Source organism: Lepus europaeus, chromosome 1, assembly GCF_033115175.1.
Source record: "Lepus europaeus isolate LE1 chromosome 1, mLepTim1.pri, whole genome shotgun sequence".
NCBI lineage: Eukaryota > Metazoa > Chordata > Mammalia > Lagomorpha > Leporidae > Lepus > Lepus europaeus.
In genome coordinates, this window is record NC_084827.1 from 144,729,460 (window position 1) to 144,746,505 (window position 17,046).

Below are 17,046 nucleotides of genomic sequence, written 5' to 3' on the forward strand. Positions count from 1 at the left end.
ATTAAATTTTGCCCCAAATTAGCAGTGGCATTGTGGTACAGCTGGTTGGAGTGGCAACTCAAGTCCCAGCTGCTCCACTTCTGATCAGCTCCCTGCTGATGTGCCTGGGAAACAAATGGATGATGGCCCAAGTACTTGAACCCCTGACTCCCATGTAGGAGACCCAGATGGAGTTCTGGGCTCCTGGCTTCTGCCTGGCTTAGCTCCTGCTGTTGGGGCTGTTTGGGGACTAAAACAGTGAATGGATGATCTCTTTGTTTCTTCCTCTGTCACTCTTTCAAATAAATCCTTAAGAGGGCTGGGGTAGGCTGAAGCTGGGAGCCAGTAACTCTTGTCATTCTCCACTGGGTTCCTGCCACCCAACTGCTTGGGCCATCATCTGCCTCCCAGGCACATTAGCAGGAGGATCTAAAGGCAGAAGCAGGGCTTGATCTCAGGCACACCAATATGGATGCCAGCAATCCAAAGGCTGGCTTAATTTGATGTACCACAACACCTAAGAGTTTGCCTTTTTTTATAGGTTGCTCATGCTGCAAATCTGTCTCCTGGATGACTTGGTTTCCTAATTTAGAAATGATTTGTAACGGATCACCTGAAGTATTGATTCATTCTAGAAATAACAGTAGGTTGAGCCTTGGGAAATGCCTCCAGCAGTTAGAAGGCGAGACATGGGAAGCTTCAGAGGGATGGTCAATAGTGTGGAAGTGGAGAGGACAAGTTAGTAGACAGCCTTTGAAAGCCACCCAGTTCTGTATGGCGCTTTATTCGTTGTTGGCTTTCTTCCCTGCAGAGTTGTGGGGACAGGACAGAAATTGGGTGATTACAATAAAGTTTTGAAGTAACCATGCTAAGGATAAACACGGGATAGATATTTAGGGAAGGTTTTCTTTTTTTTTTTTTTTTTTATTAGGGAAGGTTCTCTGTGGAAAGAGAATGCAGTCAAGAGGGACAGCTTGAACAAATACAGGTTAGAGTGAAATGGCAAAATGGCACACTACATTGAAAAAGCCCATGCGATTCATTATTGTCAGGGTGCAAAGGGGCTGCAGGAAATTGTAGCCATGGATAATACTGAAGAAGGTACGTGACCACTGGCTCAAACCTTTTTTTTTTTTTTTTTTTTTTTTTTTACTTGAAAGAGTTCACAGACAGAGAGGAGAGGCAGAGACAGAGAAAGGTCTTGCATCTGCTGGTTCACTCCTCAGATGGCCTCAACAGCCAGAGTTGTGCTGAACCAAAGCCAGGATCCAGGAGATTCTTCTGGGCCTTCCATGTGGGTGCAGGGGCCCAAGGACTTGGGCCATCTTATACTACTTTCTCAGGCCACAGCAGAGAGCTGGATTGGAAGTGGAATAGCCAGGACTCAAACCAGTGCCTATATGGGATACCAGTACTGTAGGCGGTGGCTTCACCCGCTGAGCCACAGTGCCGGCCCCAGACCTTTTGTTCTTTATAGAATTCTTAAAAATTTCGTCTGTGATTCAGTGATGGCAAGAAGGCTCTAATGGAGTTGGAGTTTGTAGATTAATACATTTGGACAGAATTCCAGAAGGGGTTAATGGATCAAAGAGTGTATTTATGATTGGATATACTTACTGCAAAGTAGTTTTAAATGAATGATATTGCTATAATAAAATTTATTAATCTGCTAGTATTCTTAAATAACTAAAATGCCTTTATCTTTTGTAGCTATTTTATTTTTAAAATTTTATTTTTATGTGAAAGGCAGTGGTTTCATCTGCTGGTTCATTCCTCAAATATCCACAACAGCTAGGGCTGCGCCAGGTTGAAGCCAGGATCCCATAACCCAATCCAGGTCTTCCGCATGGGTGGTAGCAATACAATTACTTGTACCATCACAGTTGCCTCCCACAGTCTGCATTAGTAGGAAGTGGAGTCAGAAGCCAAATGGGAACATCGAGACCAGGTACTCCAATAAGGGGAACCTAAGTGCAGTTTGTAGTTATTTTTTTAAACTTATCTGAGTTCTGTACTTGTCAGGTTTCCTGATCTGGTAAGTTCCTCTAAAAGGTAGTCATTTTATGGTGTTGATTAGTTGTATAATTGTTATTGAGAGGCTGATAGAAACAAGTAAGAGTGCTCCCACCTGCTGGCTCATTCTCCAGATGCCCCCAGCAGCCCTGGGGTGGAGGCCAACATCTGGAGCCAGGGACCCCAGTATGTAAGCCATCATGTGCTGCCTCCCGCTGCATGCATTAGCAGGAAGCTGGGAGTGAGGACCTCCACCCACCCAGGTACTCCAGCATGGCGTGTGGGCATCAGAAGCCATCCTTAATTATTGTTGTTCAAACTGATTTGCATAAGTATCAGTTAAAATGCAGACTGAGTTGTTTGCCTAGGGTCCAAGTATTTCTGAGTTCCCAAGAGATGCTAATACTGATACTTTGAGGACCACATTTTGGACAGTAAAGGTAAAGATGGGGACCTAAATTCTTGGAAAGGCTTGGGTCTAAAGTGATATAAAAGTTACGAAAAATTGGTAACATGCTTTATGTTTTATGTTTGAAGTTACATTTTTCATATCATTCTATTTAACACATTAAGGGTGCTGTAACTTGTGTTACTAAGACTTGTATGGGGATATTTTATATTCCTCCTTCATATCCTCACAACTTCTCTCAGTATTCAACATTTTTACAAAAGGTTTTAATAACATTTGGCAAAATTAAACTGTGGCAGATCCTCCTAAAGGAGCAATCAAGTAATTACAAAAAAGTTGGAAAACAAAATCATTTACTTAGTTTATCCGTCCCTGGGTTTTCAGGAGCCACACGGTCTCTGGTAAGGCAGACCTTCGTGACTCAAGTGTCATTGATGGCTACTGAGGACTAAGCGGAGTCATCTCGCTGGCTAGAATGTAGGAAGGTATATTCTGAACACAATGAGACTGGATCCGCATTTGGATTAACCGGAGGTTTGGGGAGTATACTTGTGAACTTTATCATCCATCTCTCAAACCCAATTTTCTTTTCTATGAATGTTAAAATATATGATGCTAAGAAAGTCCAAGTTTCTGGAGTACTATGCGAACTAAGCACTCTCTATGTAGGAATTCAGTATTATGGCAAGTTCATAAAAAGTAAATGCTCTACACCCCCCATGCCTTATTGCCATTTTAATTAGAGACCCAGAAAATCTTTTCAGAAGGTCTGTTCAGTCTTGCCAGAAGCAAGTTTAAAAAAGCAGAAGAAATTGGAGCTTCAGCAGTCCAGATTTAATTGCTAGAGTCTAAAGGGCACTGATGCTGACACAAAATAATGAACAGCATACAGTAATTCTGCCAAGATCTTCACCCAGTCTGTAAGATGCACTCATAACATTTCATCTGAAGCACTTCAGATCATTCAAAGAAAAACAAAAACAAAACACCAAGCAGTGAAGATAAGAAAACATGATTCTGTCCACACTGGCTTTTATTGATAATAAAGTCTATTGACACGGACGCCCGCAAATAGAATACGCACAAAAATTATAAAAATAAACAACTAGATATTTAAGGGCAAATGTGAAAATTTACACATTAGATCATTTAAGATTTTATATATATATATACACACATTTTTTATACTGTAAGTTTTATAAACTAAATATATTAAGCAAAAAGCAAGGTGCAAACCAGCAAATATCTTGTCATTTGTGTTTTTAAAAGACAGAGAGCCCTACATATGCATAGGCTCTTGGGAAGAATACTTAAACTGCTGTCAGTGTTTTTTCCTAAGGGACTAGGGATCAGAAAATGGGAAGGAACCTCATTTCCACTGAATATCCTTTGGCACTAATTAAAATAAAAAATCCAAGCATTTTTAGAAGTATGTTCATGAAAGGAATTTATCAGATAAGAAATAAGTGAAAAATGCAGATGCAGTACATAGTTTATTACAGTGATACTTTAACAATGTAATTCCCAACAATGAAATATTTCAGGGGGTGATTGAAGACTATTAGCTGAAAATGGTGGCCAAGGGTAGCTTTTTGTTCTTCTCTAAGAAAACAGGCTCGTATAAATATTCGGGTTTGAAACCATCACCTTAAAATGGGAATTATCGTACACTGAGGTTCACATCTACTTGACAGAGGACTCCAGATTAATTTGCAGCCAGCACTAAAGTGCTGCGCATCTGCCTGTTATTCAAGAACAGAGAAATGTGTCAGTGTACAGTAACAGTGAAGTGTCATTTTCTGTTGTTCAAAAGCTACTAACATGTAATTTCAAGATTTTATTTCTTTAGCCTGGCCTCTCACTTGTATCATGAACATCATGGCACAGATATTAACTATTCCTAACCTAATCTGTTGTTCTTATGCTTTCCAGATTGAATATACAAATAAACTCCTTATACTTTTCCCATTATCCCATCCCCTAAGAAGGTAGGCTAAATCCAAAAGGAGAAAGCTAGATCACTCGCTTTTTCCCAGCCTATACCTTTTGTTAAGTCGTTTCGGAAATGGTAAGAGATGATCCGTCTTCTCTATTGCAGTCACTGGTTCCCACACACCGAACAGCAAATAAAGCCGATTTACATGATGCCTGTGTCTTTGTACTTCACACTCTGGAACCAGCACCCTTGCAAACAGTCAGCTAGCTCGGGGAGTATTAAAAGGCCCTCAAAAAATTAGGAATACTATCTTTAGTATAAAAAAATTTTCAAAAAATATCCAGTTCCAGATAGTCCCTGAGCACACTGTTCATTCCATCAAGAATCCAGAGGTAATGAATGAAAGGCACATTTTCTCCCACTGGAGGACCACTGCATAGTACGAGACACGGTATACCAGCCAGGCTAATCAAAACTTCTAATTGATGACATTACCCCTCCCAATTTTAATCTTGTTCAGTGGAAAAATAATCTAATGTTGGATGTAAACTTTCAACTAGAGGAGTGGCCGCTGGGGTATCACAACCTTCCATGGAGGGGTTCGAGGGTAAAGGACAGCTTCAAGCCTCCTCTTCCTCCTTTTCCAAAAAGTCTGTCAGTGTTCCACTGTCAACAGGAATTACTAAGTACTCAACTCCATCAGTTCCCTAAAAGATAAAAGAATACTCTGTTAGTCATGAGATATTTGAACCCTTCTATGGTAGGTTCAAATAAAAGAAATGGATCTGACATCTTTCTTGCATTATTTTAAAATAAGTATATAAATATAAAAAGGCAAACTAGCATATAGTCATATATACACACATTTAAATACATGGAGTTATTAAACCACTTTGTAAGAGGAGAGAGAGACTAACTGGGGGGTGGGTGGGGACTATTTCATTACTGCTTTGAGCCCTCTTCGCCCTCCCGTACCCTGCAGAATCTGACACTACTGATTTCTTTATTCCTTTTCCCTTTTTTGACTAGATCCTCCCCATTTGGTTTTAAATATGTCAGCTATCTCATTTTTAAATGACCCTCATTGAACTCCTTCCAGCCCAGACCTTCCCTCAGGTTTCTTGTCCCAACTATAAAACTGCCTGATTCACATTTCCACTGAAAGTCCCAAGGGAACCTCAAAATGAGTAAGATACAACTCACACCTGTCTCCTCTGTTTCACCAGTGACCCAACAGCTCTCTGGTTATGCAAGCTGGAAGCCAGGGCTCAATGCTAACACTCTCCTTTCCCTTGGCCCCCATGTCCAATCAATTATCCTTCCTAGTCCAGCCACTTTCTCTTTCCTCAGGCGAAGTCCCCACCATCTTACCCACACCACTCTTCACATCATCCTAGACAGCCTCTGTGCGTCAACACTTGGCTGTCCTGTCCCACTCCGCCCTACGTCACTCATCATGCAGTCAGGACAATTTTTTTTTTTTTTGACAGGCAGAGTGGATAGAGAGAGAGAAAGGTCTTCCTTTTTGCCACTGGTTCACCCTCCAATGGCCGCTGCGCATCTCGCTGATCTGAAGCCAGGAGCTTCTCCTGGTCTCCCATGTGGGTGCAGGGCCCAAGGACTTGGGCCATCCTCCACTGCCTTCCCAGGCCATAGCAGAGAGCTGGCCTGGAAGAGGAGCAACCGGGACAGAATCCGGCGCCCCAACCGGGACTAGAACCGGTGTGCAGGTGCCGCAAGGCGGAGGATTAGCCTGTTAAGCCACGGCGCCGGCCAGGACAATTTTTTTTAAAGATTTATTTATTTGAAAGTTACACAGAGAAAGAAGGAGAGGCCATGAAAGAGAGAGAGAGAGAGAGAGGTCTTCATCCAATGGTTCTCTCTCCAACTGGCCACAACTGCCAGAGTTGTGCTGATCAGGAGTCAGGAGCGTCCTCTGGGTCTCCCAAGTGGGTGTAGGGACCCAAGGACTTGGGCCATCTTCTACTGCTTTCCCAGGCCTTAGCTGGATTGGAAGTCCATGTGGGATGCCGGCACTGTAGGCAGACCACAGCGCCGGCCCCAGGACAATTTTTTAAATGACATTTTGTGCCATGCTGGCCTTTTCTGTGCCAGGGTCTGTTTACAAGCTGTCTCCAGCCTGGAGTACTCTTCCTTCCCTTTTTGACCAGTTATCGCCTCATCTTCCTTTAGATTTCAGTTCAGTGGTCTCTTCCAATAGCCATATTAGGTCAAATCTACCTACTTTAATATTATCTTTCAGAACTTTCTGATCATAGAATTTAACACTGCCAGAATCTTAATGTGCAGGATTACTTGACCAGTGTGCACCTCCCCCATTTGATTTTAAGTCCCATAAAAAAAGCAGTTGGGATCTGTTCCCTAATATATCCTAACAATGCTCAATAAATATAGACAGGGGGGCTGGTACTGTGGCGTAGCGGGTAAAGCCACTGCCTGCAGTGCTGGCATCCCATATGGGCACTGGTTCTAGTCCTGGCTGCTCCTCTTCCGATCCAGCTCTCTGCTATGGCCTGGGAAAGCAGTGGATGATGGCCCAAGGCCATGGACCCCAGTGCCCATGTGGGAGACCCAGAAAAAGCTCCTGATTCCTGGCTTAGGATTGGCTCAGCTCCAGCCGTTGCGGCCAACTGGAGAGTGAACCACCGGATGGAAGACCTCTCTCTGTCTCTGCCTCTCCTCTCTCTGTATAACTGTGACCTTCAAATAAATAAATCATTAAAAAATAAAATTAAATTAAATATAGATAACAAGTGAATGATGCAGAGGGAACAAAGGAATAGAGTTATTTGGCTCACACTCTGTTTTATAACGGCCTGTTACTTTGGATGAGATCTTCTAAGGAGTTCTCTGCTCTGAAGCAGAGTACATCCTACCATATCCAGCATTCTGCCTAAATGAACCTCTGTGACCCACCGCAAACCCTCAGTTTTCATAATCAGGTCTGAATCAAAGGTACACCTGATCTTAAGTGAACAATGTGCACTATTCTTGGCACGTATGCCACGAAAGCAGTCATACCTTCTTTGTTCGTATAAGCTTGTGGTCCCTAAATTCAGTTAACTGGGCCCGGAGTGTCAGATCACTGTTGACAAGGAATGCTTCTCGACACTGCTGGTAAAAATCTTGAAAAGACAGTCCTGTAGAGTTCAAAAGGAGATGAGAACATGAGTCAGCATTTAGGACATGACCCCTGGTACAAATGCCCATAGCAAAGAACATAGAATAAAAGTGCTACTGCCATGTTATAGCCCAGCAGTCAGCACAACTAGAAGAAGCTTAGCTGGAAGAAGCACAACTAGAGAATGCTTAGCTGTCGTACATTGTGGCTTTGCTTTTAAAGAGAACTGACTGGTGAACCTAGTCTACTGGGACAAAGTATAACATAACCTGGTAGGCAGTTTTAAATGGTGAGGATAAAGAGGGAAGTAGTAAATCAAGAGACATGAAGAGTTACTGAAGTGTTTAACACCTTAGTTTTTTTCCAAAATAGGAAGAGAATCTTCCAAGATGCCTAGCATATGAAACACATGTAACGGAGACACAGATCCATAGGTAGTACAGAATAGGGAATGTTAAAAGGAAGCTGGCTTTGTCTTTCAAATCATGTTGGCATGTAGCCTGTTCAGCAGTGGATCTGTAGGGCCACTTAACAGTTTGCTATTTGGCAGATACTTAGCCACTGCCTTGAAAAACTGCAATGCTATCATTAGATTTCAGGAGAAAAAGTTTACAGAGTAAAACGAAAGTCACACAACTTAATATAAATATTGGATACCAATGTAAGAAGGGTTATCCTGGTTATCCAGCTGATACTTTATTAGTAGCCTGAAAATCCCCCTAAGGAAAAAAAAACAGAAAACAAACAGGAATTCAAATCTAGAATGTTAATATCAGGCAGTAACAGTTAATAGTAAAATATAGAGACAGAATATCACAACTAGGTTTGCCTTCATAACCTTCTGTTCTTTTCTCCAAGGAACATCATATCCTTGCCTAGTTAATGAGGAAAAACACTTCCTGTAAAGGAAAACATAGCAGTATTTTTTTTCCTGACTATAGTTAGTCTTTGCAGAAAACCTGGAATATATAGTATCTGAGGCAGAAAATGTCAATCCTAGAATAAGATAACAGCCATTAACATTTGGTGTTGATCATTTTGTGTATGGTGCTATCTCAAATCTTTATACGCTGAAGCACAGTAGAATATATAAATAGGGGCTGGCATTATGGCACAGCAGGTTAAGCTGCTACCTGCAGCGCCAGCATCCTATCCAGTTCATTTCCTGGCTGCTTCACTTCCCACCCAGCTCCCTGCTAGTATGCCTGAGAAAGCTGCAGAGATGGCTCAAGATGCTGTTGCCACCAACTGGGGAGTGAACCAGCGGATGCAAAGATCTCCGTCTGTAACTCTGCCTTTCAAATAAATAAATCTTTAAAAAATACCTATGCAAATAAATCCATGCATTTATATCCTATATATATTGTTTTATTCCTTGCTTTTTCACTTACTCATTTTTCCTAGGTCTTGAAAAACTCTGCCCAAACAAGTTTTAATGGCGATCATGTACCACAAACTTACACTTCCCTACTGGTTTTGGATGTTTACATTGTTTTCAATTTTAAATATTATAAAACAACTACATTAACTATATATATTTTTTCATAGTTTGAGTTACTTCCACAGTACAGTGAACCAAGTGGAAATATGGGGTTGAAAGTAGTGTTAACACAGATTCCCAAGAGTGCTTGAGTATATCAAAATTTTTATTAATCCTTTAAATTTCTACTTTGTATTTAGGATCATCTGATTGACTATTTAAAAAAAAAGATTTATTTATTTATTTGAAAGGCAGAATTGACAGAGAGACAGAGAGATCTGTCAGTTTACTCCTCAAATGGCTGCAACAGCCAGGTCTGAGCCAGGCCAAAGCCAAGGACCCAAAACTATCCTGGTCTCCCACATGGGTGGCAGGGGCCCAAACACTTGGGTCGTCTTACCACTGCCTTCCCGGGTACATTAGCAGGAAGCCAGATTAGAAGTGGGGCAGCTGGACTTGAACTGGTTCTCCAGTACGGGATGCCAACATCAAAAGCAGTGGCATAATCTGCTGTGCCATGCTGTCCCAAAATGACCACTTTAGGGGCCAGTGTGGCGGTGTAATAAGTTAATGGGCACTATTCGTGTCCCAGCTGCTCCACTTCTGATCCAGTTCCCTGCTAATGGCCTGGCAAAAGCAGTGGAAATCCATCTTCCACAGTGCTTGGGCCCTTGAACCCATGTGGGAGACCTGGATGAAGCTCCTGGCTTCAGCCTGGCTGAGCCCTGGCCATTGCAGCCATCGGGGGAGTGAACCAGCAGATGGAAGATCGATCTCTCTCTGTAACTCTGACTTTTAAATAAATAGAAAACTAAAAAAAAAAAAGTGTGAGAGGCTAGCACACAGACATCTAGGTTTGCCAGACTAAGAAATATTTGCATTAGCAGCAAATTCGAAGTTCTGAGTTCTTACAGTACATAGACACCTGACTTGCAATAGTCCTTAAAGCAGTGAAACAGTAAAACAGAATGAAGACATTTCCTGTTCCATATTCTGTTAAAAAGTTTGATTAACCACTTAATGCACATTTCAATATCAGTTCTTTAACTTTACCTTCAGTGTACAAATCAGCTTTATAGAGCAACAAAATTCATTACAATTAGCATTTGAGTTATCATAAGGAAGTCTTGTACAGTTGAGCACCTTTTTCTTTTTGTTTAAAGATTATTTATTTGAAAAGCAGAAAGGCAGAGTCAGAGTCAGGCCAGAGAGAGGGATCTCCCATCCATTGTTTCACCCCACAAATGGCCGCACTGGCCAGTGCTGCTGAGGAAGGCTGAACCCAGGAGATTCTTCCAGGTCTCCCATGTGGGTGCAGAGACTCTAGCACTCAGGCCATCCTCTCCTGCTTTCCCAGGCACATCAACAGGGAGCTGGATCAGACATGGAACAACTGGGACTCGAACTGGAGCCCATATAGGATACCAGCGCTGCAGGCAGATTTACCTGCTGCACCACAGCGCCAGCCCTTAGTTGAGTGTCTTGAGTGTGGTAGTGGCTATGCAAGGTTTCACATGTAATGAAACTGCATAGGGGTCCGCACTGTGGCATAGTAGGCAGAGCCTCCACCTGAGGTACTGGCATCTTACACGGGTGCCGGTTCATGTCCCGCCGCTCCTCTTCTGTGCAGCTCTCCTGCTATGGCCTGAGAAAGCAGTGGAAGATGGCCAATGTGCCTGGGCCCCTGCACCCGTGTGGTGTGGGAGACACAGAAGAAGCTCCTGGCTCCTGGCTTTGGATCAGCCCAGTTCCAGCTGTTGCAGCCATCTGGGGAGTCAACCAGCAGATGGAAGACCTTTCTCTCTCTTTCCCTCTCTCTCTAACTCTACCTCTCAAATAAAAAAATAAAATATTTTAAAAAAAAAAAAAAGAAAGAAAAGAAAAACTGCATAGAGCTACAGAGAGAGGACAGAGGGAATGAGAGAAACAAGTTCATGTATAATGCTGAAATCTGAATAAGACATGTGGTTCTGATATTCTATTGTCATGTGAGATGGTAGGGACAGTGCTGGGGTAGGACGTGCAAGGAATGTCCTGGTGGCATCCTGTGAATATATAAATATTTCATGGCAAGAAGTTAAAAAATAAACCACACACATAAAAAATAAATGGAAAAGAAATTGCTAAGAGTAAACAAAAAGTGTACTCAAAGTCTGTGTACCCAATCTGCTATCCACTACCCCTTCTCCTTCTCCAGGGTTAATATTTTCCTGAATTAGGTATTTATTTCTATTTACATTTTTAGCTTTTCATATTGAAATAACACCATACAATATTGTTTTATATGCTTTTTACTTACTTATGCTCTTTATTTTTTATAACTATCACCCTGTCCTGTTTGTTATTTTGTCCTAAGTAAAAATGTCCTGCTTTGGAAAATAAAAGATATGGTGACACTACTGTCTCTCCACACAAAGCAAACTCCTGGCTGCCGGTACAGTTTCTAGGCCTGGAATGCAGCTGGATTGTGGCCTCAGTGATCTCGTTGCTTTATGATTCTATTCTATTTCACTGACTTGTTTATATTTTGGGACCAGGCTGTATCTTTTTATTTTGTTATTTCGTATTTCATCTATTATACTGCGTGCATAGAACGAAAGAGGATGAATTAAAGTCTGAAAGTATGAGGTCATCTTCAACAGAAGTGTTAAACAAAAGCAATGGTCTTGGCTAATCTTGCCTTCTAATTCTTTAAGAAACTGAATATTCTACCAACTCTAAATCACACACAGAAAATAATCACTATTTTGATTAAATTATGCTCCAGTGCATTTCTGTTCAGGCGGAATTGCTACCATTACAATATTCAGTCTACCCATCTAAGAATACAACATTTATTTTTATCTATTCACATGTTAATTTTCTAGTTTCACCAAGGTCTGTTGTTCAACATTTAGTCTTGTTAAATACAGTGTAAAGTCTAGAATTTTGGCCGGCGCCGTGGCTCAATAGGCTAATCCTCCGCCTTGCGGCGCTGGCACACCGGGTTCTAGTCCTGGTTGGGGCACCGGATTCTGTCCCGGTTGCCTCTCTTCCAGGCCAGCTCTCTGCTGTGGCCAGGGAGTGCAGTGGAGGATGGCCCAAGTGCTTGGGCCCTGCACCCCATGGGAGACCAGGATAAGCACCTGGCTCCTGCCTTCGGATCAGCGCAGTGCGCCGGCTGCAGTGCACTGGCCGCGGTGGCCGTTGGAGGGTGAACCAACGGCAAAGGAAGACCTTTCTCTCACTGTCCACTCTGCCTGTCAAAAAAAAAAAAAGTCTAGAATTTTAGGCTTTGAATGTAATTTGCTACTAAGCACCTCTTTCACCAGGCTAATTATGCAATTTACTTTTTGCTGGTTTGTGCTATATCCAGTCTTTCACTTCTGCCAGTTCAGATATGCCTCTTGGCTAGCTGCTAAAAGGGCTTTACTAGAGACAGATACATTTAAGAGCGTGGGCTTTGAGGCCAGGTACATTAGGGTTAAAATCTCCGTACTATTTATTATTCACCTTAGTTGTGAGGATCAAATGAACTATTTCATGTAACAAGTTCAGTGTATGGATCATAAAATTAAATATATAATTGAAAATCACCATAAAATGTAAGTAAAATCTACCAGAATTAAGAAAAAAAATGTTGGTACTTTTGCTTAATGACAACTTGTTCAACTATTACTGAGTAGTCTGCCTATTCCAGAATCCAGTACTGGTAACTGTTATTACTATTATTTCTCTTAATCCTTCAACTAAGTGGGGATCTTTGTATCACCAATAAAACCTGGTAGTGCATACCTTAAAATGCAGTTTTTTTTAAAAAGTGACAAGTTTTCATTTTTACCTTGCATTAGGGGTGAGGCTTCGTAAGACATGAGTCAGAGAGCTAAGTGGTAAGGATCCCGACTGTTTAACCAGAAGAGAATTCTCATAGGAGGTTTCCTCAGTGTAAGGACTGTATGTAGTAGCTTCATACCAGAGCCAGTTATAAAGACTCTGCTTTGCATGATCCCACACTGGAGCACATGACCAAAGAAAACAAGAGTTACAAATTATATTCATATTGTCATATTGCTAGCTTCCACGCTAGGGAAGAATGAGAAAGCATTCAATAAAATGAGTGCTGAAGGGGCAGGAGCTGTGGTGTAGTGGGCTAAGCCTCCACCTGCGGCGCCACTATCCCATATGAGTGCTGGTTCTAGACCTGGCTGCTCCTCTTCCCATCCAGCTCTCTGCTATGGCCTGGGAAAGCAGTAGACGATGGCCCAAGTGCTTGGGCCCTTGCACCCATGTGGGAGACAAGGAAGAAGCTCCTGGCTTCAGATCAAAGCAGCTCTGGCCGTTGCAGCCATTTGGGGAGTGAACCAGTGGATAGAAGACCTTTCTGTCTCTCCCTCTCTAAGTCCACCTCTCAAGTAAATAAATAAAATCTTTTAAAAAATAAAGTAAAATGAATGCTTAAATTTACCATTTTTGATACTTCCTCATCCAAATCAGTAACTGTCAATCAACATTTGAGTCTTTATTTCTACATTAAATACAAATTATATCAACATCTGGGCATTCTATTTGAAAAATTGATAATTTAACATTTTGTTCCATAGGATTATCACAAAGTCTCTGATTTAAGGTCATGAAATAAATGTTACAATACTACAAAGAGTAGAAAAAGACCCAAACAATAGTTGTCTCTTCTTCCTCATGTAATATTAGGTGTAAAACACATTCCCCTTTAGTATCTGAATTTTTATTTCCAACATTGTTGTAAATCAGATTGACTACACCTTTCTTGTTGGCAGAGAATGTCTTTAAACACATGTTACATAACAGGGAAAAAGTACACTGAAAAACAGTAAAAATGTTGGGACTTACAGCATTTTAAGAGAATTTTATGACTATTACCACAAGATAGAAAAAAGTAATATTAACTTACTGAGAGGAGCATTGAGGTGATCAATAGATGCTATCAGGTATATGTTACGCAAAGATGCGAGCTGTCCAATAATTTGCTGGCTCTTGTCTCCTCTCAACATTTGGCTATCCAAATTGTGGATGAGAAGGAAAAGTTCTAGAGAAGAATCTGAAAGGAAATGAAATCCAACTATTATTATTTTTTTTTTTTGACAGGCAGAGTGGACAGTGAGAGAGAGAGACAGAGAGAAAGGTCTTCCTTTTTTCCATTGGTTCACCCCCCAATAGCTGCTGCGGCCGGTACACTGTGGCTGGCACACTGCGCTGATCCGAAGCCAGGAGCCAGGTGCTTCTCCTGGTCTCCCATGCGGGTGCAGGGCCCAAAGACCTGGGCCATCCTCCACTGCACTCCTGGGCCACAGCAGACAGCTGGACAGGAAGAGGAGCGACCTGGACAGAATCCAGCGCCCCGACCAGGACGAGAACCCAGTTAGCTGGCGCCGCAGGTGGAGGATTAGCCTAGTGAGCCGCGGCGCCAGCCAACCATTATTTTCCATGAGTATTTGTGAAGTTGCAACCATAAATAATGACTAGATATTAAAGAATTTATCAAAATGGTATGAAGTAAGGTAATAATTGCTTTTAAGGGTATGCAATTGATTTGAAGGAATAAGACAATCATTCATAAAATAGGCAAGACACTGAGGTTAGCACTGGAATCAGGAGACAAAGCAGTTTTAGTAAGGCACAGGAAACAGCAAGATGTGTATGATTGGAGGTGAACCTGGGCATGTTGCATTGCAAAGTAAGTATGAAGAGAACACGAAGATAAGAAAAAAGTTCTCAATAAGCATTAAGAGATTAAATAAAAAACTGATTTCCCAAAAACCAAACGAGACACACAAACAAACAAAGAAGTGAGAGGGCCGGTGCGCTGGCATATGGGCGCTGGTTCAAGTCCCAACTGCTCCACTTCATATCTAGCTCTCTGCTATGGCCTGGGAAAGCAGTAGAAGATGGTCCAAGTCCTTGGGTCCCTACACCCACTTGGGAGACCCAGAGGAAGCTCCTGGCTCCTGGCTTCAGATCAGCACAGCTCCGGCCATTGCGGCCAATTGTGAACCAGCGGATGGAAGACCCCTCCCCACCCCACCTCTCTTCTTTCTGTGTAACTTTTTCAATTAAATAAATAAATCTTAAAAAAAAAAAAAAAAAAGAAAGAAAGAAGTGAAGTGGTTGAGGGTTCAGTATATTGCTTATCGTGTCAAGACTTTGCAGGATGGAGCTATTAATATCATCAAATACAGCAGGGATCAAGATTAAGGATAAGCCAAGTTCAATGGATTTAGTAAGAAAGAAATTACAGGAGACTTGTCAAGCATACATTTCAGTAGCAAAGAAGGAAGTTACAAAGGAAATAGGTAAAAAATATAAATTGGGACATGTCTTTGACCAGGGTGCAGTGGTTAGGACACTGCTTGATTTGAGAGTGCCTGGTTCAAAATCATTGCTCCTATGTTTCTCATCCAGCTTCCTGCGAATGCTTCCCTGGGAAGCAACAGATGACGGATCAAGTGCTTGGGTCCTTGCCACCCACACGGGCAACTCAGATTGGATTTCAGGTTCCTGACTTCCTTCAGCTTGGCCCAGCCATAGCTGTTGTGGGTAGCTGTTGTGGGCATTTGGGAAGTTAACCAGTGGATGGCAGGCCACTTTCTGTCTTTCTGGGTTTCTCTTTCAAATAAAAGAAAAAAAAAAAGTTTTTAAAAATGCAACTCTGAAATCACATGAAAACAGGGAAATAAAATTGTTCAATGGCACAGCAGTGAAAAATTTCGAAAATCCCAGGTTCCCTGAATTCTAAAATCACTATAGTCAATAGTATTTAAAAAACTAAAAGCTCTTCTTGGGTATTTTAGTTAAGGTAACAAAAAGTAACTTGTCCCTTTTAGTTAAGTGAAATTCACTGGAAAAAGTCCATTGAAACAGAAAGGGTAAATTATTTCAGGAAAATCTAAATTGGTATTGAGATAAACAGCATTATAAAAATAATTTTTGTGTATATAAATACAAGAATAAGAATTGCATGCTTAACTTCACCTTAAAACTATAAAGCATCTATTTTATATTACCTTCTTTAAATTTGTTTATTATCCAATCTAGCTGATCCAATACACTTCGGAATGTACCCATATAATCAAGAACTTCTTCTGTTATAGAATTCAGGACCTAGATAAAAAAGTACAGCAAGTATATTAATTACAACATATTCTGTTAAATAAATAAATACAACTAGAGAACTCAATCTTTTTTCATAATTTAAGAATGATTTTGTATTTCTTAGTTTGAATGATTACTTTAAAAAATCCTAGGGGCCACTGCTGTGGTACAGCGGGTTAAATCCCTGGCCTGCAGCATCAACATCCCATAATGGCGCCAATTCTACTCCCAGCTGCTCCACTTCCGATCCAGCTCCCTGCTAATGAGCCTGGGAAAGAAGTGGAGGATGGCCCAAGTCCTTGGGCCCCTGTAACCACGTGGGAGACCCAGAAGAAGCTTCTAGCTTCAGATTGGCTCAGCTCCGGCTATTGCAGGCAGCCATCTGGGAAGTGAACCAGTGGATGGAAGACCTTTCTATAATTTTGTCTTTCAAATAAATAAAATAAATAAATCTTTTAAACAAAAATCCTATTGGTTGGGCTGCTCTGTAGCAAAGTGGGTTAAACCACTGTCTGCAGCACCAGCATCCTATATGGGCGCCAGTTTGAGTCCTGGCTGCTCCACTTCCAATCCAGCTGCTTGCTAATGTGCCTAAGAAAGTAGCTAAACCTGGCCCAAGTACTTGGGCCTCTGCACCCTCGTGGATGAAACTCCTGGCTTCTGATTAGCCCAGCTCTGGCCCTTGCGTCCATTTGGGGAGGGAACCAGCAGATGGAAGCTCTCTCTGCCTTTCAAATAAATACATAAATCTTAAAAAAAAAAAAAAAAAAAAAAAAAAAATCCCAAGGCTAGTGCTGTGACATAGTACCTTTACTAAGCCTCTGCCTACAGCGACGGCATCCCATATGGGAGCTGGTTTAGTTCCTGGCTGCTCCACTTCCAATCCAGCTCCCTGCTAATGTGCCTGGGAAATCAGCAGAAGATGGCCTAAGTGTTTGGGCCCCTGCATACATGTAGGAGACCCAGAAAAAGTTCCTAGC

The 17,046-nt window shown here is 41.7% G+C and overlaps 1 protein-coding gene across 4 annotated transcripts in view; it reads right to left on the reverse strand.

The window, feature by feature from the left end:
• Positions 1–3,416: 3,416 nt before the first annotated feature.
• Positions 3,417–17,046, reverse strand: part of ORC2 (origin recognition complex subunit 2) — a 49,106-nt gene continuing 35,476 nt past the window's right edge. For 3 of the 4 annotated variants that reach the window (XM_062189813.1, XM_062189802.1, XM_062189807.1), the window contains 6 exons: positions 15,979–16,075; positions 13,869–14,015; positions 12,780–12,951; positions 8,137–8,198; positions 7,380–7,498; positions 3,417–5,044 (listed from right to left, as the gene is read on the reverse strand). In XM_062189813.1, the coding sequence (XP_062045797.1) occupies positions 4,958–5,044; positions 7,380–7,498; positions 8,137–8,198; positions 12,780–12,951; positions 13,869–14,015; positions 15,979–16,075 (684 nt within the window). In that variant the 3' untranslated portion in view covers positions 3,417–4,957. The remainder of the gene's footprint in view (positions 5,045–7,379; positions 7,499–8,136; positions 8,199–12,779; positions 12,952–13,868; positions 14,016–15,978; positions 16,076–17,046) is intronic. The other variant, XM_062189822.1, reaches the window with a different exon arrangement.